Source organism: Empidonax traillii, unplaced genomic scaffold (assembly GCF_003031625.1).
Source record: "Empidonax traillii isolate 1590-97213 ecotype Southwest subspecies unplaced genomic scaffold, ASM303162v1 scaffold274:size1118153, whole genome shotgun sequence".
Classification (NCBI taxonomy): domain Eukaryota; kingdom Metazoa; phylum Chordata; class Aves; order Passeriformes; family Tyrannidae; genus Empidonax; species Empidonax traillii.
Window position 1 is genome coordinate 1,002,628 of NW_020955467.1, and position 22,568 is coordinate 1,025,195.

Below are 22,568 nucleotides of genomic sequence, written 5' to 3' on the forward strand. Positions count from 1 at the left end.
TGTTTATAATTCCGTATGGAAAAATCTGAGAAACTGTAGCCCATTACTCTGATTTTTTTCTACAACTGACTTTGTATTGCTGTATATTTTTCTTTTAATATGGTAAGTGAATGATTATAAAACCCAAAAACTTGGTAGTAGTCACATGCACTCATGTATTTCTCTAAAAAGCATTTCAGTGTCTTCCATGGGTATCCAGTGTTTTAATTGTCTAACTAGGGATTAACTGTAATAATTTTAACTTCTGAGAAAGCCAAACTGACATATAAAAGCTGAATACCTTGAGATTTTACAGAGAGCTTTATGAACTTACTACAAAACTATTTTAAAATATTAGATCCCTAATATGTAAGTGCTGAACTGAAACTACTAACGCAAGAAGCCACCTCTGACATTTCTAGGGGAAAAAAATGCCATTTACTGAAAAATTACTAAATTCACAGAATGGGTAAGGTTGGAAGGGACCACAGTGGGTCATCTGGTTCAACCTTCTTGCTCAAACAGGGTCATCCCAGAGCACATTGCACAGGATTGTGTCCAGACAGTTCTTGAACATCTCTAGTGAGGGAGATTCCATAACCTCTCTGGGCAACCTGTTCCAGTGTGCAGTCACTCACTCAGTGAACAAACTCTTCCTTATATCCTGGTGGAACTTCCCGTGCATCAGTTTCTCCCCTTTGCCTCTTGTCTTATTGTTTGGCACTGCTGAGCAGAGCCTGGCTCCATCCTCCTGGCACCCTCCCTTCAGATACTTATAATATTGATGAGGTCCCTTCTCAGTTGTCCCTTCTCGAGGGTGAACAGGCCCAGCTCTCTAAACTGTTGCTCATAAGAGAGATGCTCCAGTTCCTGAATCATTTTGGTTGACCTCTGCTGGACCCACTCCAGAATCTCCATGTCTCTCTTGTACTGAGGAGCCCAGAACTGGACACAGTACTCCAGATATGGCCTCATGAAGTTTAACTAAGTATGTATAAGTATCTCTAACTAAGTTATACATGTGAGTAAGGTGTGTGGCAGGCACACGAGGGCTTCATCTCAGTGCTGTGTGTAGTACTCATGAAACTCTGGGGGCATAAGAACATCCTTATGGACGATAAGTAAAAACGGAAAAGGTAGAAGTTAATCTGATTCAAATTCCCAGTGGTGGGATCATGCTATTTGTCCTGGACTTTCTGCCTCGAAGTCCAGCCTTTTAAGGGGTCTTACTAGCAGTTTTCTTACTACTTGCTACAGATCATGGCTGTCCTATGGTTAATACATGCTGAAGGACATGGGAGGACATGGCTGTGACTGGCAATGTGTGATGTTGGCATAGCTGCCTGGGGAATGTGCAGTCTGTTGTACTTCCCACAGCACCAGAGGTCTTGTTAGTCACTCAGAAAAAGTAAACTGCATTTAATGAAGTTCGCCCTGGTATTTCAAGGATGAGAGCTCAAATCAAACTTGGTCTTACAGAAAAAAATGAATGATCTGTTGAGACAATTAAACTACAAAATGCCACGTCGTGCTATTTTGGCAGCGATCTGAATCATGACACACCTTCCCCCATTTGTGTGGGAGAGATCTCAAGTGGAATGCAAGATTAATTATTCGGTGACGGTTGGTTTTTTTTCCACCGGAGATTACCTCTTTGCATCGCTATGAGCTGCTCTTGGTAGTTCCTGTCTATATCCCCAGTAAAAGCATGACCCTGTATCACAAAACCGAGTCAGACACAGCTACCAGGTACAGCTTCACCTGGTGCAATAAATGGGCCTTGTTTCTATATATGTTGCAGTTCTAAACTGTTCTTATTTAGCAGTTTCCACGTGACCTGCTGTGTTTGCTCAAAGACCAATTTGATTTCAGAAAGGCTCTGTGCAGTCACTGCAGCCTGTGTTGATGTTATCAGCTGAGAGATGGGAGTCATAGATCTTAATTCTCACTATTAAGGGGTGTCAAAAATACACAGCAGGAGCCCATATGTTATGTGTACATTACTTAGACCTGCCTATTATCCCTAGGGCAGCTTTTTTATATATTGAAACACAAAAATAATATAATCATGCTGCTTGTGGATGTCATGTCTATAACTGTGTCCAGTCCATTCCCACATGGTGAGAAAAGGTGATCTTTGCACTGTGCCTCTTGTTATTAAATACAGATTGACATGAAAGAAAGAAGAGGGGAGGATGAATCCATGCTCACATACACCACCACACTAAAAGGTCAAAAATAAAACTGAAGTTTTGTCAACATTAGATATTTTTCTGTTTCTTTCTGGAAAAAAAAAAAAAGCCTATCCTTTACTCTCCACACCAGAAAGCATTAACACTTCACTTCCCAATTATGTGTAAAGGTTCTCCAATACTAAGGCAAGTGCCAAAAGAAGAGTTGAAAAGCCTGTAGGGCATAGATGAATGACAGGTTTGTTTTTATGACTTCCTACAGTGAAATGAGAAATGACTTTACTTTTCTGAGAGCGGGAATTGCAAAGAAGTTTGGTCAAACATGTAGTGTGAAATCTTGTTTTCAACAAAGTGAAAAGCATTTTCAGCAAATCTGAAGGCATGGCTTAATGAAAGTACGTGGAAGACAAACCCTTCTAATCACTTTAAGCCTAAGTGTGAAAAATCTTAATGCCAGTACTAGTGAGAATGTCTATCATGTCACTAATATCAGCTAAATCTAAACAAAAAGAACAGCCCATACCTTTTGGCTGTGTCACTGAACGACTTCTGGTGATGTGATTTGTATGTCCCTCTTGAGGAGCAAGCTGAGATTTCTTCCTCCTGCCTTGGGCACTGTGCCGCTGTGTCAGAGGCTCCTTGACCACAGTCAGACAGGGCTGCAGCTGCAGCCATGGACTCTCCTGCTCCCAGTCCCTTTGGGGACAGCTAACACTCCTGACAGTGCTTGGTTTGACTGTGCTTGTGCTCTGATGTGGTGCCAAGCTGTGATCAGGACTCTGCTGCTCGGTTGGGTCTCAGGGCTGTACCGCTGTCTCGTCCTTGGTCTGTAATTCCCTCACACCGGCAGCAGCTCTGTGTGTACTTTGTGCAGCTGCAGGTGCAGATGCAGGTTGCCTTGGGTGAGGGTGTGGCCCTGGAGTGGTACCCCAAGTTGTCCCCAAGTTGCCTGTTGGTGTGGACCACAGGGCAGGGTTGGTGCATGCAGACTTGGGCCTTTCTAGAGGAAACCAAACCACTTTCAGGTGGATCTTACTGTGTGCCCACTCCTAAAGTGTTCAAAGCAGTGCCTGAGCCAGACGGTCAAAAAATTCACTAGAGTGGACTGAAGTTCTCTGGGAGATTCTGTGACACTCTGAGGTCTTTTTCAGAATGCACCAAAGCCCAAGACATACCAGGTCCCTCATGTTTCCAGCTGACTGTCAGGCCCTGAACCTCTGAAACTCGTGCTTCATCTTCTGTAACAGTTCCCCTGCCTAATCTTTTCCCTGCTCTGCTTGCTGTACCTTCTGCTGTTGTTGTTTCATAACATCCATCCTTTTCTTCTTTCAGGGAAGCCAGCATTGACCTAGAGCTTGAAGGAGATGGCACTGCAGTACTATCAGGAGGCTGCTGGCTGGTAATGAGAACAAGTTCTAGATGTCCATATCCTTGAAGACCCGAGGAAAGAACCATGCAGGGTGGTGACATGGTAGCTGTTCCACAGCTTCAGAAATGGTGAAGGCACCTTGAACACATCTTCCAGGGAGAGTACAGTGCTGAATCAGACACTCCCTTAGATGTCTGTGCTCTGGACAGTCCATGCAGGAGAGTCACAAGGAGAAGTTATCCTTTGGATCCCCACAGAGTCCTCCAGAGAAGAATAATCCAGGAAACCTTTTCAGCCCACTCCAAGCCTGTATCAGCAATCCCCTGTACCGGTACTATTCATTCCAGCTTGAGTAAGTGGGCTGCTTTTCTATGAATTTCCTTTTTTGAGCAATTGTCATGGAGTACAAGTTGCATTTTCCGCCAGGAGAGTTTCTGGCTCCACTGGCTGTGCTCCCAAGGAGTGCCAGGTAGGCCTGTTAATGGAGCACAATGAAGAGTCTGCTCTGTCCTCCCCTCTTCAGAGTCATCTTTAGGTGTGGGCTGAAGGACACAAAACGGCAGCAGGTTCCATACCACATGGTGACCATTTGGGAGGCTCTCCATGAAATGGAGGTGCTTGATAACATCTAGGGTGTAGGTGGCCTTTTGTGAGGTTCAGAAGGCACAGCCACTGTATAGAGGGGTTGACCAAAAGCCTTGGTAAAAGGGGAAATGACCAGCTTCTCTAGGTATAAAAAAGGGAGAAATGGGACAGGACAGAAGGTCTTGTGTCACTGTGGACAGGAAGGAAAAAAGATTTCTTTGGTGAAGGGTGCTTATTTTGTCCTATGTTATCCAACCAGCTGGTTCCCCCCCCTTGCCTTTCTAGCTCTCGTCAAGTCTTACTCCCCCATCCATACGAGCTGCTTAGGCAGACTTATTCCTTCTGCCACTTTCTCCGCTACCTCCCAGGAAGCAGACAGACAGCAAGCAAAGCTCTCCTCACCCTCCCCCCTTTCCTGAACTGCATGGCACAGGCTCTTGTCAGCCGCATTTTTCTCTAGCAAAACACGTAGCCCTCAGCCTGTGATGTTTCCTGAGGGCTGTGGAGGCAGCAGCCACAGATGCATGCCAGAGTGCTCAAAAGGTCAAAAAAGACATAGAGGGCCAGGACAGACATAGTCAGAGAAACTATACTTGCTCAGAAGAAGCAGGGATTGAGGTCCCATGGGGAGCAAGGGTAAAGCAAACACACCTAAACCCTTCCTCTAGAAAACAGAATGGCATAGAAAAGTCGTTGAACTCCAGCTTACCCTGCTCAGTTCACCCCATTAATGAAGGCATGATCAGACATGGGGGCATCTGGCTTCTCCAGTTACCCACAGACTGCAGAAGATGAGCATAAAGCTGCTGAAGAAATAGTTCTTGCTCTGGGCCAGATGGAAAGGCTCAGCCAGTTCCTCGCAGAAGCTGTGTAGGACACAGCAGCCATCAGGGCTGCACTGATTTGTGCAGCCTGTGCAGTTTGCACATTTGTGTCTAGTCTGTCAATCAGGACCTGCCATATTGTAGTCAACGAAAAAAAGCACATTCCATTTACTCATAGCACTTCATAGCATGTGGTTAAACTAGCCCTGTTACCTGCTGTTGTGTGGGTATGGCTTCCCCACTCAACAGCAGAGAGTCTCTTCATCATGCTGTGAGTGATCCTGCTTGGAAAGAAGGTTTCAGCATCCCCTTTAAACCTGATGCTGGAGGAAGGGCAAACACAAATAGCATGAGGCCTCCTGTTACAGCCTGCCAGGATGTCTGTAAAAGTGTGCTGCTGGGTCTGCTGAGGCCCACTGACCACTGAGTGGCAGTCCTTGCAAGTTATGTAGTTGGAGCTGCTCTGGGATAGGCCCTGGAAGGCAGAATCAGATTGACAGATAGGGAACGACTGGAAAGCAGTGTCTTGGATGCTTCAGTGATACCTCTGACTCCTTCGGTACAAACTCCAAAAGTTTGGAGTGTGTCTGCAGGATCTTTAACCGTGACTTTGCCTGTGTTGGATTTGTCCACCGCAGCCTGTTTGGCTGCTGGCTGGTGGGATTCAGAGGTCACAAGGCTCCAAGAGGCAGCCACCGTGCAGTGCAGCCCTAGTGCCAGCGTGTTTAATTTTGACACTCTGCATGTCAGTGCTGGGTCACCCACTGGTTCGAGCTCATCTCCGTGGCCCAGAGCCTTCAGCTGACAAAGCCCACAAAGACTTTGAGAAACTCAATGCCTTTATCTTCTTCCCCAGGCAAAGGCTGTTTAGAACCAGTTCACTCCGGGTGTCCCGAGGAGCTGCCGTGTCCTCCATGTGAGGCTTCCTATTGTGCCTCTGCCTGTGGCCCAGCTCAGCCCTGGGAGGAGGCCTGGGCAGCAGGTCCGCAGTGTCCCCTGGAATAGGACAAAGAATGAGTCAAGCAGGAACATGTTCAGAAGCAAAAAGCTTGTGCAAAAGTCCTGTGCTGGAGAGGATGGCTGGGGTGCGATGTGGCAGGTGGAAAAACAACTTGCAACAAGGCATAGGTTCAAACCATTTTGGTCCAGGGGAACAAAATGCATGTTATCCAAAATGGTACAGCAGTGCATGTTGCAGCTGTAGGGATCTCAGCACAGCTGGATTTAATCTCCTGATCCACTCCTGTTTCACTGCATTCCTTGTTAGCAGGCAGTGCTCAGGTGAGAACTTAAATGTCTTCATTTCCAGGTAGCCAAGTGGACAAATATTTTCTTGCATCTTATAAGCTGTTTTGAAGAAGTGCAAATCTAACACACTAGACCTGATGCCAGAGCCAGGAAAACTGCAGGTCACTTTTGTGCTTCCCTGCACGGCTCCCATCGATGTGATAATGTGAGAAAAAGTGGCTGGTTTCCTGCGCAAGCTCTGCCGTAGCCAGGGAAGATGTGCTAACCTCGGGGTCGGATATCTTGCCAACACTCTTGTCAAGACTGGAGGTGTTATTTAACATTGTCTCTGATGATTTTCGTTTTCGCCACTTTCCTTTTTGTCCTGTGCTTTTTAAAATGTCTCTGGTTAAAATCAGGCCTTAGCCTTGACAGTGCTTTTGGAAAATGTCCATGCACAAGTTCTACACGGGGAACCAAGAAATTATTTAGTTGGCTAAAAGTTAGCTGGAATATTACTCATTAGCATTCATTTACTATGAAGTAGTAGAGGCAAGTGCTGTTTTAAGCACAGGATTGAGTTCAATGAGTGGTGAATTTCATTTCAGTGGGCTCACAATATAAGCCCCTCAATGTGACTGTTTATTCTATGTAATAGAAAGATAAAGTTAGATTTAATGGTAAATTTAATGATTATTATAGTTATTATTTTGTGTAAGTACTACTATTTTTAAATATCTTTTAAATATCTTTTCCTTTAATAGAAGATTTGACGGTGTGCCAAAGCATCTTAAAGATTTTGTTTTATGGCATTAAGGACTTTTAAAGACGGGAGTCAGAGTTGCTAGCAACAGAAAATCCTAAAGATGTGCTTGTTCAATTTTTCTAAAGGAAATTATTTGGCAAGTAGAACATTTGTCTTACACGATGCTTATCAGAGAAGACAGGATTTAAAAAAATTGTACATTGAATAAATAGTGTCTGATTACATACAACATGTTCTGCCAGATATTCTGAGACAGCACCAGAAGGCACCACATTTCAAGTGGCAACAACATGTCATGGAAATATCTGAAAAGTCTCCTTCTCAGTGAAATGTCTGTTTACCATGCACTTGTTATCAAGCTGGCCTGTTTGCTTTTACCTGAATTTCCCCATTCTTCAGTCCTTAGATACATTTTCATATTTCAGATAGGTTCTGATTTTCAGTGACATAAGAGCATAAACAAGCATAATATAATTTGTTTAAAAATATATATTTAAAGGTAATTAATTCCTACAACAGGTATATTGATGTAATTGATTCATATTGACTTCAGTCCTTTGTTCTCATATACATACGAAAAAGACAACAGAAAGAAAATACATTTCAACACCTTCCTCACCTGTGGTGTTCCTGGTGGTGAATTAATAGGCTGATTTAAAGGAAGATACAGAGTGTCTGGAGAAGCAATAAGTGAAGGGCTTGTGTTGTTTATACCCCAATATGGCTCGCTTGACTGATGCCGTCTTTCTGGGTATCCTCAGGCGTATTCCGTAGCGTGTTTGTGCTTGAGTGCCCTGTCTGCAAATGGGATAGTAATATTTCTTCTGTCTGTTTAGATGGTAATTTCCATGTGACAGAGACTGGGTCTTACAACGTGTTGGTGCAGAACCCACTGATGTGATCCACTGATGTTGGCTCTTTAAATTGGTGGTAAAAACCAACTTGTACAAATATGAAAATGAAATGTTAATTCCTTGGCTTACATCTCAATACAACCTAATTTCAAATATTTGAACGAGTGCTTTACTTCTGCTTGGCAGTAGGCCTCACAGGTCAAAATGTGATGGATCTGGTAAAGTCTGCTACCATCACCTTTGAACCAAAGCCTCAAGTGCCTCTGAAGCAGATAGAAGATATTCTGAATATAGGGCATTTTGCTATATTTGTATGGTATATGTATATGGTTTCCTTGAGGTGTGTAGATTGGGATAGGAAGAAAATGAGGGGAAGAGGAGTTGCTGACCCTCTGAAACAGGCTATTTTCTCTCCTCCAGCAATTCTTCTTCCACTCCTATTTCCCTATACCTAAATTTGGGCAAGTCAGAAGACAGCAATTATATTTGTGCATGGTACATCTGTTGAGTTTTGGAGAAACACTCTTGCAGGTCTTTAAGCTGTCATTAGCAGTACCTCACAATGCCTCCTATCCTGAGAAGGGGCTCCTTGGCCTGTTGATGGTGGGAATAGCACAGAAAGGGGGTGGATTTCGTTGTTCATCATGTGTTGAGATGTACAGGGGGTGAGACGAGACTGCTACACTGCAGGACTTGGTGGAGGAATCTTAGAAAAACTCCATCAGAGGAAATCAGTAAAGAGGGAGTTTGCCAACTGGGAATGGGAAGAAAAAATTGCAAGAATGGTAGACAGGAGAAAAAAAGATACATTTTACATGTTTTTTACATCAGGATCTCAGTTCTCATATCCAAAGAAAATAAACTGCTGAACCTTCTACTGTTCACCCACAGCTAACCTTTGTGATGAAATGACAGTGCTGAGGCAAATTGTTGTAAGCTGAGAAAACAGTTTCCCTAAGCAATAGCAGTGATTTCAGCAAACTGTGACATTTGAAAACACAGACAGGCTAACCTGTCCTTTATTCCCTAGCAGTGGAGATGCCCTGTTATGTTCCATAGCCAACTATGGTCAGTACCTGAACTGACCCAAATAGTAAGGGAAGCTTGGGGCATCTTGGAGGTACAAAGAGATGTGGCACTTCAGTGATAGAATGCATGAAAAAGAGAATGGGGACAGGAAAAGTGTCTTCTTAAAAGAAATTCATGTCCCCAGGCAGCTTTTAGACTGAGAAAGGATAATGTTTATGTATCCATGAAACTCTGCAGACAGGACAAAACCCATTGCTAACCGTAGTACTGTTCTAAGATATTACTAGGTGAAGAATCCTTACTTACTGCCCTATTTTTAGCACCAGAAATTTAAAAGATGATGTGACTGTTTTGAAGAACAGCTCTTCTGTCCAAACTGTGATTCCACATTTTGTGGATTTTCAGTCGTTTCAGTCACCACCAGGAGATCAGAGCCAAACATCTTAAAGAGCCAAACACTGGACAACCAACAGCAGAGAGTTTATCACCACCAGACCAATTCTGATGGTTCAAGGAAGAACCCTACATTTCATATCAATGAGGAGAAAATCCACTGTCCTCAGAATGAGCCTGCATTGGACAGGTAAGCACACACTGTAGAGGCAGGGTGGGCAAACTAGTCTGGGCACCAAAGTCATGGATTCATGTATAAATGTGGTTGTTTAAATATACTTCCCTTATCTCTATCCTTTACAGTAATCTCAGTTTTTAAAAGCCATTCCTAAGTACTGACTCTTTTAAATCTCATAATTTCATAGTCTCAGACATCTGGTAAACTCCATCTGTGCTATGGAACTCTGCTATTTCAAGGTCATGCATTTCAGTAAATGATTCGTACTGCATTTTGCTCCTGTGTGGATTTAGAGTTCTCAGAATTAACCAGGCATCTCTCTGCATCCAGCTGAGGTACAGAAATTCTGGGACAATGAATTCTAGAAAAATCGCATCAGAACATTAATCCATGGGAGTGGGTCATGAAGGGTAAAAAGAAGTAGAAATGAGGCTGGAAATGAGTGGCCTTACAGAAAGTGAGTTTATAGGAAATAGCAGAGTAGGCAGTTTGCTAAATAAATGCTATGAAGCACAAGCTCACCCTCAGTGCGAAAGGAGGGCAGGAATTTCAGTAAGACCAGCGTGCCTCAATCATTAGCTCTCCTTTGATCTCAGCATAAGAAGGAAATATGCAGAAAATGAAATGTAGGTCATCATACTGAAGAGTTGCACTAAAATGGTAATACAAGCCTTTATCGTGGAAATTACACTGTAAGATAGCAAGAGAAATAAAATGCAAGTGAGGATATTTCTGAAAGTATATATGTAAAAGGAGAGAGTTCAAGCTCAGGTATTGCACAATTCCAGGAAGCAAGGGAAAGCACCAGGGAAAGGGAAAATAATTTTTTTTCCATTTTTTTTCTATTAACTGCAATCAAATAACTAACAAGTTCTTGTCTACATACAGAATAATATTTGTATTTTTTCTGAATTGCATTCTCTCTTTTTAGAACTTTTCTTTAATTCTTGTGGTTATTCACAAGTCTTGCTTTCTCCCCTAGCAAGCAGCTTCTGAAAATGTAGGACATGTGCTTTCTTGTTTGATAATCTAGGTTATTACTAAATATTTAATAATACTAGATCACGTCAGATCTTCTGGATAGCTGTGTGATGCTATCCTCAGTTTTGTCAATGAACCACTGAAAATCACCAAGCCCAGTTATGCCACTGCCCTGCTCCAGCTTTAGCGCTGCCATCTAACATGATACAGGGGACCAGCCTAATTATAAGCACAGAGAAACATGGAATCATAGAATAGCCTGGGTTGGAAGGAATCTTAAGGATCATCTACTTTCAGCCCCCTGTCATGAGCAGGTGTGTGTACCTTCCACTAGTATCAGTTTGCTCAGAACTCCAACCAACCCAGCCTTAAACTCACACCAGGTATGGAGCATCCACATCTTCACCTGTTTCGATGCCTCACCACCCTCCCAGTAAAGAATTTTTTTCCAAATATCTAATCTAAACCTACCCTCTTTCAGTTTGAAGCCATCACCCCTTGTCCTGTCATTACGTGCTCTTGTAAAAAGTCCCTCTCCAGCTTTCTTGTAGGCTCCCTTGTATGCAATTAGGTCACTCCGAATCCTCTTTTCCAGGCTGAGCAAACACAGTCATGAAAGACAGCATCAGAAGCTTTACTAAAATCAAGATATAGGATGCATACTGCTTCCTCCCACTCAAGTGCCTGTTAATGGATCATAGAAGAAAAATATTTTGATTTGACACAATTTGTTCTTGGAGGAGAACATATTGGTTGTCAGTTGCCTCCTTGTTTTCTTCCAGGTATTTACAAATGGTTTAATTATTTGTTTAAATACTTTTTTCCCCAGAAAATTAGAATAGAATGACTGATACATAATTTTCTACTCTTCCTTGTCTCCCTTTTTAACCTATTTATCCTCTTCAGTCTCCTAGACTCCTCACCTGTTTTCTATAAAGTGCTGAAAATAATCACCAGTGTCTCTAAGATTGCTAACCCTGTACTTTACAACAAATGTTGTCAGGTTCAGATGATTTAGTACAACCTACCTAAGTAATTTCTCGCTCTTTCTTTCTCTAATCAAGCTTAACTGTCACTTAAGAGGATCTAGAACAGTACTGGTGTGGGAACTTTGGTGAGAAGTGGAAACACGATCTCTTGGCTCTACTATCTTACCAACTCCAAAAAAGCAAGAGAAGCCTACGAAGATGTGCCCACAAACCCTCAGGTTTTTACGAGGTGAGTAGCAGAGGTTTCTTGGGGCAGGTGATGAAAACTAACTGCCTCTCTCCGTTTCAGGGTAGCAGGATCACGGAAAGCTGTGTGAAAATCTGGCTGTTCCCAAGGCTGAGATTCAGAGGCTGGTTTGGACATCCAGGTGTTTGCTACACAAGAACCACCTTTTTATTGTGCTGCCTCTTGTAGCTCTGTGGTATCATCATAAATGTAAGAAAGCAAACAGGCTTATGAGTGTTAGGGGGTAGTAAGAAGTTTCCTATATCCTTTATGAGGGGAATGGAAACCAGCAGTGTTTAACCTTCTGACAGTGAAGGGAAAAAACCCAGTTTCTGAGTCTTGTGGGCACAGAAGCTCCAGTCATACTGTGGTACATGGAGTGGCTGTGTGCATTGGTTAAAGTAGTTCATTTTCTGGCCAAGGAAATCCAGCTCTGGTTTGTGGGATTGCCTTTTCCAGCATGGCCAGGTCATTCCCCTCTGAAGCCCCCCACATTGTGGAGGTGGCGGGTGCGGCAAACTTGGCTGCTGAGCACCATCAGGCTGGAGAGGACCCTCCTTCATTGTGACAGGAGAGAGGGGCAGCTCTCTGGGGTGTGAGTGTGAGCCTGGCAGGTTGTGAATCCCCCAAACTGCCGTCATGCAGGTGGCACGTGCTGCCTTTGGGGACGCACACTGAGACGAGCACGGGGACAGAGAGCTGCAGGTGTTACCTCAGCACTCAACTCTGAACTTGCCACCCACGGTTTCACTGCAGCAAGTCAGGAGCTGCAGGGCTCTGCACTCTCACTGGGGGCATGTTGTGGTGCCACGTGGCAGCTGCCTTCTCCTGAGAGACAGTGCTCAACCTGCCCTTGCATTGGGAAGTGGTGGATGCAGTTATCCATCAAGGCACAGGCACCACAGCACAGTCTCTCTCCCCTGGGATGTTGGGAGACCCCTAGCCAGCCAGGTCTGGCCTTGTCCTCTCCCTCTGGCCCAGAGACAGCTCTCAGAAGATGCTATGGAGATCCCTATGGTGGTCTTGGGCAGCTCTCTGCAGGGAGCACAAGCAGCGAACAAGGGCACATGTGGAGCTCACCAGGCTCTGGGGAAAGCTCCCATGTGGTCCCATACTGTGAGGAGGGTGAGTCAGTGGTGACTAAACATGTAAAGAGATTTGCAGTGTAAGGGATTGAAGGCACCGCGCTCCCCGGTGCAACACGGCCACGGCCACTCTGCTCTGGATGGAGTGCCATCTGCCCTGAGCTTGCTTCTGTGCTATATCGTGGCCAGTGTTTATACCCCTAGTCTCTGACTTCAGCTTGGAAGAGACCGGGAAAGATACACTTTCTGATAAGGGTCTTCTTTCAAGTAGTAATTGGGCTGGATTTCATGTTTTTATGGTCTAGACGGTACTAGTTTCTTTCTTGCCTCTTTTTTATCCTAGCAATATAATGAAATAAATAGCCACATAAATACATGTGTAAAAATACATAAATGCATAGCATGACGTGAAATCATATATATCAAATCAATCAAGATAGGATTGCTCAGTTTGGTAGAGAATAGCCTGAATGCCTGGGTGTGCAAAACCTGAGCTGCTCACTAAAGAAATGATGCTGGTGCATCCTCTAAAAAACCCCCTATAAATTGACCCGTATGTTAATTGCTCAGTGTAATTATGTAAATGTTAGGGAAAGTATTTAGCATCATGAACTTAAACAATCTTGTCTAAAAATTCTATTCCTACACAGTTTATTTTACTCTTTTCTCTAGGGATTTTATTGTTCTGTAATTACTACCGGGTATAAACACATCTGAATTGCTAAAGTAATCACAATAATTAAAAAAAAAAAAAAAAAAAAAAAAAAAAAAAAAAAAAAAAAAAAAAAAAAAAAAAAAAAAAAAAAAAAAAAAAAAAAAAAAAAAAAAAAAAAAAAAAAAAAAAAAAAAAAAAAAAACCACAAACCTGACAAGCCCATATTACAAATTACAGCAAAAAAAAAAAAAAAAAAATCACTAATTTTCCTTTGTAGATCAGTTTCAAGCCTCAGAGAAAATGACACATTTTGAAGTGTTTACTACAGACTACTTTACTGGAATAGGTAGATGCAAAAATAGACGAAGATTTATAAAAAGCTGTAGCTACTTGGCTGAAAATAGTTTTACTTTTTACTCAGATAGAAACTAATAAGTGTGTCTGAGGAGAAACAGCTTTTCTCCTAGTTTCTGGATGCTCATTGCTCATCAAAGAATTCAGATTTTTTTAATAGACAGGAAAAATTACTGCCTGTTTTCTTCTGAATTAAGTCTTACATTCCTATTCCAAGGAAAACCAAATTGTTTATCACTTTTCTCCTAGGCTTCTTGTCTCATGGCTTTGAGAAAACCACTTTCCTCACATATTTTTGTGGTCAGCAGTGGAGTTCTTGGTGGGAATGCAGCACATGGGTCTCCTTTAGGTGAAACTCTCCACATGGGAGGTAAGAGGGGTGATGTTTAAGGCCTATTTGAGCAAGGTCAATAAACAGGTGCCAATGATAGGTACACATATAATCCTAAATTAGTGGAAAAACTCAGGATTAAAGTTCCTACCATGCTGACTCACGTCCTGAAGATTTTTATAACTTTTTTCCTGTGATAAGCCTGGGAACAAGTTTTCTTTTCATTAAGCTTTTATGTTCTCACAGAGCGCTTTTTAGCTTTCAATATGACACTCACTGCATACACGTCTTCTAACCTTCCAAACCCACATCTTTGCCAGGCTGCCAATGTAAAATAAAGTTCTGGATCTTTCCCCCAAGCACTTCCTGAAGTCTTTTTTTCCCCCCTGTCATTATATAAAGCACTATGGTGCTCTTTCTTTTAAGCTTGCCATCTGGATGTCATTCTTGATTTTGTCTCTTTTTAAATATGCATATTCAGGCTAGACCTGAAATGACGCAGCTTCTTTCTATGTAACGGTTCTAAAGGCTCTGTTTTCTTTCCCAGCTGCTTCATCAAAACCTTGGTTATGGCTTCATCATCTCAGGTCTTGGTATTTCAAGTTCTTCCTCTCTGTTATGAAACCCTGCATTTTCTACCCCTATAAGGATATGAAAATTGGTGCTGCAAAAATTATCTTCCTGGCTGCAAGGACCATACAACCCCCACCTTTGAAACATCTTCCCCTGCAGCCTCCTATCAGTCACAAGTTTCTTGTCTTTATCTGCTAGGTGAAGTGCCTCACCACTCAGTCTTTTCCAGGTTAGCTGATCTTGAAATGAATCCTGGAAGGTGTGGGATCCTCATGCCCATGTCTTTGCTCACATGAATAATCCTTGTCTCCTGAAACCAGGATTCATAGCAAGGGAGGGAAGACAAGATGCTGACTCTGTACCAGGGCTCAGAGTGCAGGGAGTTGAGACTGCCACATTCCATGGCTGGATCTGCTCTGGTACCCTCCTCTGCAGGGCCCAAGGCCCTCTGGTACATCCTCTGGTGTCCTGGTACCCTCCTCTGCAGGGCCCACCTTCTGTCCACTGACAGCACAGGGAGTACAAGCCAACCACCTCCATGTATAAAATTACTGTTATGCATAGATGTTTTAGACTATCATATCTCTATACTTGAGGCTTTCTCCCTCTACCTGTGTTTATACAACAAAAATAAAACAATTCTTACTGGGATCTTTGGATGTACTTATAAAACTACAAAAAACACCACTGTTCATTAATTGCCATCCATCTGTTTTTTTCTGTGATCACTACCTTGTGCTTTGCCACTCTGTTTATGAAACCGGATTAAAAAATTTACCAATGTAAGGAATGTAACAGTAATGTTTTTTTTTCAATAGAATCTTTTGAACATAATGGATGATTGTGTTAATTGTTTTAATCCTTTGACGTATCTGTCAGTGTTGTTTAAAGAACAAGAAGATTTTCTTGCAGAATTCACAAGATTGGGTAGCTACATCAATGAGAATAGTTATTTAAAATTATGTATAATGAAACTGAAACCTAAAAAAAAAATATTAGGGAAAATAAGAATGTTTGGGTTTTTATGTAACTTTAAACGAAGGAATCAGATATCCTTTTCCAATAGGCTGCATAGAGATTAGTGTGTTCTTAAAATTCACTTAAAATCTGCTTTTCATGTGGAGTTTACTGGTTACTGTACTAATAGCCAACAATGAGATTGTAGCTGTATTTTTATTAAAAACACCCAACACTTGATAAACTAGCAGCAGCTTCACTTTATCATAGCCTGTACTTTTGATTTTTCTTAAGCTAGAGAACATAATGAATAATTACAAGAATATCTTGATGGCTTAATACTCACACGGGTCCCTGATCCTGACAGCGACCGGTAATTGATTTGCAGGCGAGAGAACACCAGAACAAGGGCACGTGGGAAGAAACTCGTTTCTTTGTTTAGCCAACCTGCCTTCGGGCTGCCCGTGCTTTAGAAACTTTCCGAGCCAAATCTGTGTCCCTGATCGCTGTGCTTAGTGGCTGTTTTATGCTCTGTGACTTTATCTAACCTTTTGTTACTTAGATGCAGTTTCGTTTTCCACAGCCCCTTGTGGCAGCGACTTCCACAATTCCAGTGTTTGTGTCTGTGGAAAACAGTATCTTTTTTTTTTGTTTGTTTAAACTCGTTTCTTCATAGTATCACTGGGTGTCCCTGAGTTCTCCTATTTTGAGACTTTCTCTGTTCAATTTCCCTGTGCTGCTTAGGAATTTACAGACCTCTCTTTTATCTCCCTCTCACTTATCTTTTTTTCCGAACTGGAAAATATTAGGCTATGTATTCTCTCCCGTGTGAGTTGTTCCTTATTTCTGATCGGCCAGGGCAATAAGGAAACGGATGTGAAAAAACAGCTTATCACTACAGGAGAATACAAAGCCAGTGGAGACTGAGTGCTGGCATTCCTCTTCCAAAATACTGTTGTGAATTCCGGGGACAAAGGACCTTCTTCTCATACAGTTACACTATTAACTCACAAAGTATCGATTTGTTTCCTATGCCTCGAACACCCTTCCCCTCCGGTGAGACAGAACGGGTGCTGAAGGATGTTATTCCTTATGTTTTTCTTGGTTTTAAGGCTTTTGGTTTTTAAGCAGAGAAATCTGATGAAAGAATTGCAAAGCTCAGCATGACAAATTGGGAAACGGTGGAATTAAGATTATGGGTACATCACTGACTTGCCCCCATGTGTACATATGGTGTGATGCTAGGTCTTAATTAGCTCCACAACCTGCTACTTCTCTGTGGATCTCTGTTAGTCACTGTGCCAAGCAGTCAGTGCTCTCCAACTGGGTCTGTGGTGGGAAGGAGGATCCTGCCTGTGGGACCCTCCCCTCCATGCAGAGCCAAAATGTGTGTCAAATGCAGAAAGTCTGGGGTTTTTGGGTGAATAAGCATGAGACTGCCTGGGTTGCTGTCCCTCCCTCCTGACACAGCTCTAGTGTTGCATAGGGCAAGTCCCTTCAGCAAAGACTTCATGCATGGCCACTACCTGTGTTTTGGTCTTTTTTTTTTTATTTTCATTTCTAGGTAGGAGGAGTGTGTCTGCCTTATGAAGTTGTTGATGTGGTTATGCCATTTGGGAACATGAAAACAGCTATCTGTCATTCTTTGGTGGCAGAAAGATGTATGTGTGTGTGTGTGTGTATACAAGGATGTAAAACTATGGATACATGATTTCACGGTGATGTACCTGTATAAAAAGGGGAGAGGAAGGGAAGCAGGAATTACCTCAAAATAGGTCTAACAGCAGAGGTTCTGCTTCTTTGTACTATGGCCACCTGCTGAGTGTTTTGGATGTCCAGAAACACACTGGGCAGTAAGTTATCACCCAAAGAGGGAGGTGACCACTGGAAGCATCAGCTTGCCCCCAGCTGAGGTGGTGGACATGCAGAGGACCAGGGTGAATTTGTCACACACTGTAAACAGAGTGCTCTGACCAGGTAGTAAAAGGCATGAATATGGGGCTGTGACACCCAGAGGTGGGTGACACTTGGAGGAGAGGGTGGCCTTGATCTGAACGGCCTAAATGAGTGGGAAACCCATTCATGTGCACGGTCACAAGAAAACCTGATGAAGAGCGGTGAAGGAATATAGTCTCTATGATTTTTTTTTTTTCCCCCTTCTTGGTGGGAAGCGACATTAGCGACGTTTTGGTTTTAAACCCCTCCTTTTGCCTTGGCTCTGCACCTGCACGCAGGGTCACTAAGACCTCCCTCCCCGCCCCATGGGTACCCAGAGCGGCTCATTAATGCTGATGAGGCACTCAGACCGGCGGCCCAGCAGATCCCATGAGGACAGGGCTGATGGCCCGGGCAGCGCCGTGCCCGTGGGGGGGGGGGGGCAGAGCGGGGCAGGGGGACACGCGTGGCGGCACATCCCGCGCGAGGCCGGCGCGGGGGCGGGGCCTCCCTTATGCATATGCAATAGCTCATTAGCATAGCGACACGCCCGGCCCCGCCCCCGGTCGTTCGCTCCGCGGCGCCGGCTGGCCCCGCCCCCTCATGCATACCCCGGTCCTCATTAGCATGGCGATGAGCCCCGCCCCCGGCGGCCATTAGTGGCGCGGCGCCGTGGCTGCGGGGGCGGGCGGTGTTGTGCCCTGTGCTGCGCTCCTCTCCGCTCGGCGCTGCCGCTGCTCCACTCGGCGGGGCGGCCGCTGCTCCTGCTCCTCCTGCAGCTGCCGCTGCCGCTGCTCGGCGCGGCGGGGCCTGCGGCTGCTCAGCCCGAGGAGGAGGAGAGGGAGAGGGAGAGCGGCGGGGAGAGAGGCAGGCGCCGGACCCCGCGGCGGCGGCGGCGGCGCTGCCGCGATCGGCTGCGCTCGGCTCCCCCATGGCCGCGGGCTGCAGGGACGGCCCGGGGCAGGAGAAGTACCGGCTGGTGGTGGTGGGCGGCGGCGGCGTGGGCAAGTCTGCGCTCACCATCCAGTTCATCCAGGTGAGGGGCCGCGGCGCCGGGGGGGGAACCGCTCCGCCCGGCGGGGCCTGGGCGCTGCCCGGCGCGCAGCGCGGGGGGGCCGGAGCCGGGGCTGGAGCCGGAGCCGGCGCGGCGGGGCGGCAGCTCCCGGCGGCGCCGCGGGATGCTGTCGGCGGGGCAGCGGGAAGCCAGGGGTGGGGAGGCGGCGGCGGCGTGACCTTGAGGGGCGCGGGGCGGCGGCGGTGGCCGGGGTGGTGCGAGCCCCCGGGAAGGTTCTGGAGGGCGGGAAGGGGCGGACGCCGCCCCCGGCCCGCCGGGCGCCGCCGCCGGGGTGGGGTTGGCCGGGCCGGGCTCGCTGAGCGCCGGGGCCGCCGCGGCGCTGGGACCGCCGGCTCCGGTGTCGCGGGCGGGGTCTGGCCCCGCGCTCCGCCCGGGAAGCGGCAGGCGCGGTCGGCAGGCGCGGCCGGGGAGCGGTGACACTCGGCGTCCGGCTCCGAAATAGCTGCCCCGGGCTGAGCATCTTGTGCCGGCCCGGCGAGGGGCCAGGAAGCTCCTGCGGCTCCCCCCGAGAGAGGAGGGGGGTTTGCGGTGGGCACGCCGTGCTAGCTGTGAGCAGCCACCTTCCACCGCCTCTCTGAGCTCCTGCTGTTGATCCTGCAACTTCTAGACAATTGAACTTTTATTGGTTTTCAGTAAAAAGCATGACAGAATAGGTTCCTCAAAACATGCGTGTCAGTGTCACGAGGAAGAGCCCTTTTTACTGTTTCACCACTAATTCAGCCGTAGCTCCTTTATTTATTTTCATCCTCTGCCCTGTTGCTCTTCGCGTTTCTACCTCTGCCTGTTTATGGTGGGAGGAGGAGACAATCACTTGCGTTCTGCTTGCTGGTGTAGCTGACGGCAGATCAGCAAATCTGGAGAGCACGGCTTTTTGTTTGTTTTCTTTTATTTCACAGAGGAGAGGCCATAATGCTCTATCAGCCCTTAAGATAGGCTGCTTGACAGCAGGGCAGACTTGTCTTTTAATGCTTGGGGCAATGGTGTTTTCAGATAGTATTTTGTTAAAACAGGTGATCTGATGGCAAACGGACTATTTCTTTATTTCAGATTTTTTTTGCTAACATATATATCCATGTGTTCATTAGTTGTATTACTTTGTTGAGAATTTAAACTCTGCAGCATAGATTAAGTAACTACATAGAAAACAGCACTTTGAAATTTTGGGTAAGTACTGGATAATTGAATGTTTATAAGATCCAGTATTGTACAGGACAGGCACTTTGGGAGAATTAGCTCTTTGGAAGTTGGTTTGAATGGTGTATTTGAGATTGAAATGTGTTGCACAGGTGTCTTTTGTCAGATGCGTACATGGCTGGTCAGATACTGGTAAAATACTGAGTTGTTGGTCTGTTTGAAGGTGCTGAGGCTGGAATAACGGCAGTCCTCTTAGTGTGTGGATTGAATTCCTCACTGCTTGCGTATGGAGATAATTAAATGCCGTGGTTGTCTGAACCTGGTTTACGGTGCCATTCACTCAAACAAGATACTGCTGCTTTAGCTGGCATTGCCTGTGTCTTGCTGTGAACATCTAAGCTGGCTGTAACAGTAATGTGTGCAGCTGGACGTGGCTTCAGTTCTGAGATGCTGCTGTCTTGGGAAATGTTGCTGAATGGACTTCTGGATTCCTTGGCAGCATGAAAGGCTTTTGGATAGCTTTAACTTCATAACCAAAATACTGTAATTTCTATTAAAGGCACAAGGAGGGAAAAAAAGTGAAGTTCACACTTGATGCCTTGGCACATACACTTATTTTAAGAGCAGTAAGGTTCTGCTGGGTACTGGATAGCTTCAGTTGTTGAGCACTGGTAGAAATTAATTCTTTAAACTAAAAATTTGAGCTTATATAAAATGTAAATAGAAGTTTTGGGTCAAGTGCTGCGACTGACACTTGTCTTCCAGCAAATATATGCAAAAGAGAAACCTGTGTCTGCTCTGTCACGTATCTCTTCAAATTAATAGCAGGAAAACAAATAGTTCACTTTGAAATAGTGTTGAGGGAACACCACTGTAGTGTTAAGCTGACACGTTGAGGGTGAGTTTTTCAAAACAACATATTGTCAGTTTGCATTAAGTTATCTATCATCTCCTGCCCTCTCGGCAGCTTTATCTTGAGATAAAATCTTGCCACCGCAAAGTGAAGTTTAGCAGAAAATTCAACCTTAAAAAAAAAAAAAAAAAGAAAAAAAAAACAAAACCAAAAAAAACCCCAACAAAACAGACTCAAAGAGAAATAGCTGAGGAATCAAGACCTCCCGAGCAGTACCTCGGGTACCTTAGAGAAGAGTTTTGTGTTGTTTCCATGCTTGCCGTGTGATTATGGACAATGAGAGATGAGGCTCGCTGTATTATTTATATCCCACAGTGTCTTCCTGAGCTCTTAAAGCTGTGATGTTATCAAGAGTGTGCAAAGCCGTGCAGGCACTTGGGTAGTTTCTGTATGGCAAGCGTATTGCCAAATATGTTGTTTGTCTTTTAAGGCTGCACAGAAACTGCTCCAAGTTGTTTTAAAATTGATTACAAGTGAGTCACGTGCTTCATTTTTGGAATTTCTTAGGATTAAGTGACAAACGTGTAGTGGCCTTCACTAAAACGTGGATCAGTACTAGCTCTTGCCACATGACAGGTTGTGATGTCAGTGAAAGATTTAAATTCTCTTTTACTTTTTTATTCCTTGTGTTTAAAATATGGCTGTCACCAACTCAGTTTTGAAGCTTAAAAAGGAAAGTGTTTTTTCCTTGCTGATAATTGCAAATATTTCTGAGCTTGGCTTTGCTCTCCTATAATTCTTTCTTTAATTTTCAGCAAATCAGTACTCAAGTACAGTTTTTCTTGCTTTTAATTCATTGCTACTGATTATTTTCTCGTAAATAAGACTATTGTGGGGACAGGATATCATGGGGAAGCATGTGCTGTGATTTACGTTTTATCTTTGAAAGATGACAAGGAATTTGTATTTGAAAAGTCTTCCTTGATTTCAGATAAAACAATCGAGAACATGAGGAACACAGGATGTAAGAAGAAAAACTAGTGAATTTTCTTTCTTTTGCCAGCTTTCTGGGATCCTGCACAGTTCCTCCTTTCCTGCCTTGTTTAGGTGTTGGTGGGGAAGCAGAGAGCATTCATTCCTACTGGGGTAGGAATGGCTGAGGTTGTGGCAGGATCAGCATGTAAAGCGCTCCTGTGCACTCTGTCCTGTGTGAGAGTATCAGTTCCCCATGATTGTTGTGCTCAATCTGAGCTGAAACAACAACGTTTTTGTAAGGAGGCCGAGTGAGCAAACCCATCTCTTACAATGGAAGCTCTTTCACTTACTGGGTCCAGCATCACTGTGCTAATTAGTAGTGCAGGAGGAGCGGTAACAGAGGTGTAACTGGTCACTTGTATACAATGTATACAACTGCTTGTGGTCCACAGTTCACTTCTCAGATGTTCACCTAACAGTTTGGAGGAACTTTAGAGTAAAAATTAGCAGATCAAAGCTTTCGATGGTTAGATGACTATAGTGTGTTCCTCAAAGTTCTTCCTCTGGGGAGATAAACACAGCTTGATATTGCTGTTGGTGGGCAAGGATTTCATCCTGGAAATATCAGATCATTTCCTTTAAATCAGGATATGATAGATGAACTTAGTGCTGTTGAGTCTGTGCACTGTTAAGACAGGAAGTGAAGATGTTTTAATTGGGGAGGAGAGTTGATGGGATGTTGAAGCCATAAACTCTAGGAAAGCAGCAGTGAATGATAGCTCAGCATTACACCACAGCATTTTATAGAAGTCTTAAGTGGTAGAACCAAACATTCCTTCTCTTATTGAAAACATACACAAATAATCCATCATGCTCGCATCCCAAGAGGCAGAAAACTTTTAAAATGCATTGCAGCCAGTTAACTGGCCTCTTAGCGGGCTGAGGTATTTGGGAGTATGAGCTGTGCAGAGCACACAGCTGTTGCCACAATAGCTTTTCTCCAGCTGTCATGCAGAGGTCTGTCACAAAATACCCCACATTCCCCTGTA

At 44.5% G+C, this 22,568-nt stretch overlaps 1 protein-coding gene and 1 long non-coding RNA gene across 2 annotated transcripts in view; one reads left to right on the forward strand and one right to left on the reverse strand.

Moving 5' to 3' along the window:
- Positions 1-652: 652 nt before the first annotated feature.
- Positions 653-17,423, reverse strand: LOC114060393. Its single transcript, XR_003571876.1, has 4 exons — positions 17,413-17,423; positions 13,786-13,792; positions 3,482-3,488; positions 653-810 (listed from the first exon to the last, which is right to left on the reverse strand). It is a non-coding gene; the product is annotated as an uncharacterized LOC114060393 (long non-coding RNA).
- Positions 17,424-18,198: 775 nt separating this feature from the next.
- RRAS2 (RAS related 2) overlaps positions 18,199-22,568 on the forward strand; it is a 44,161-nt gene continuing 39,791 nt past the window's right edge. Inside the window, exon 1 of the mRNA XM_027889882.1 lies at positions 18,199-18,518. Coding sequence (XP_027745683.1) covers positions 18,414-18,518 — 105 coding nt within the window. The 5' untranslated portion in view covers positions 18,199-18,413. The remainder of the gene's footprint in view (positions 18,519-22,568) is intronic.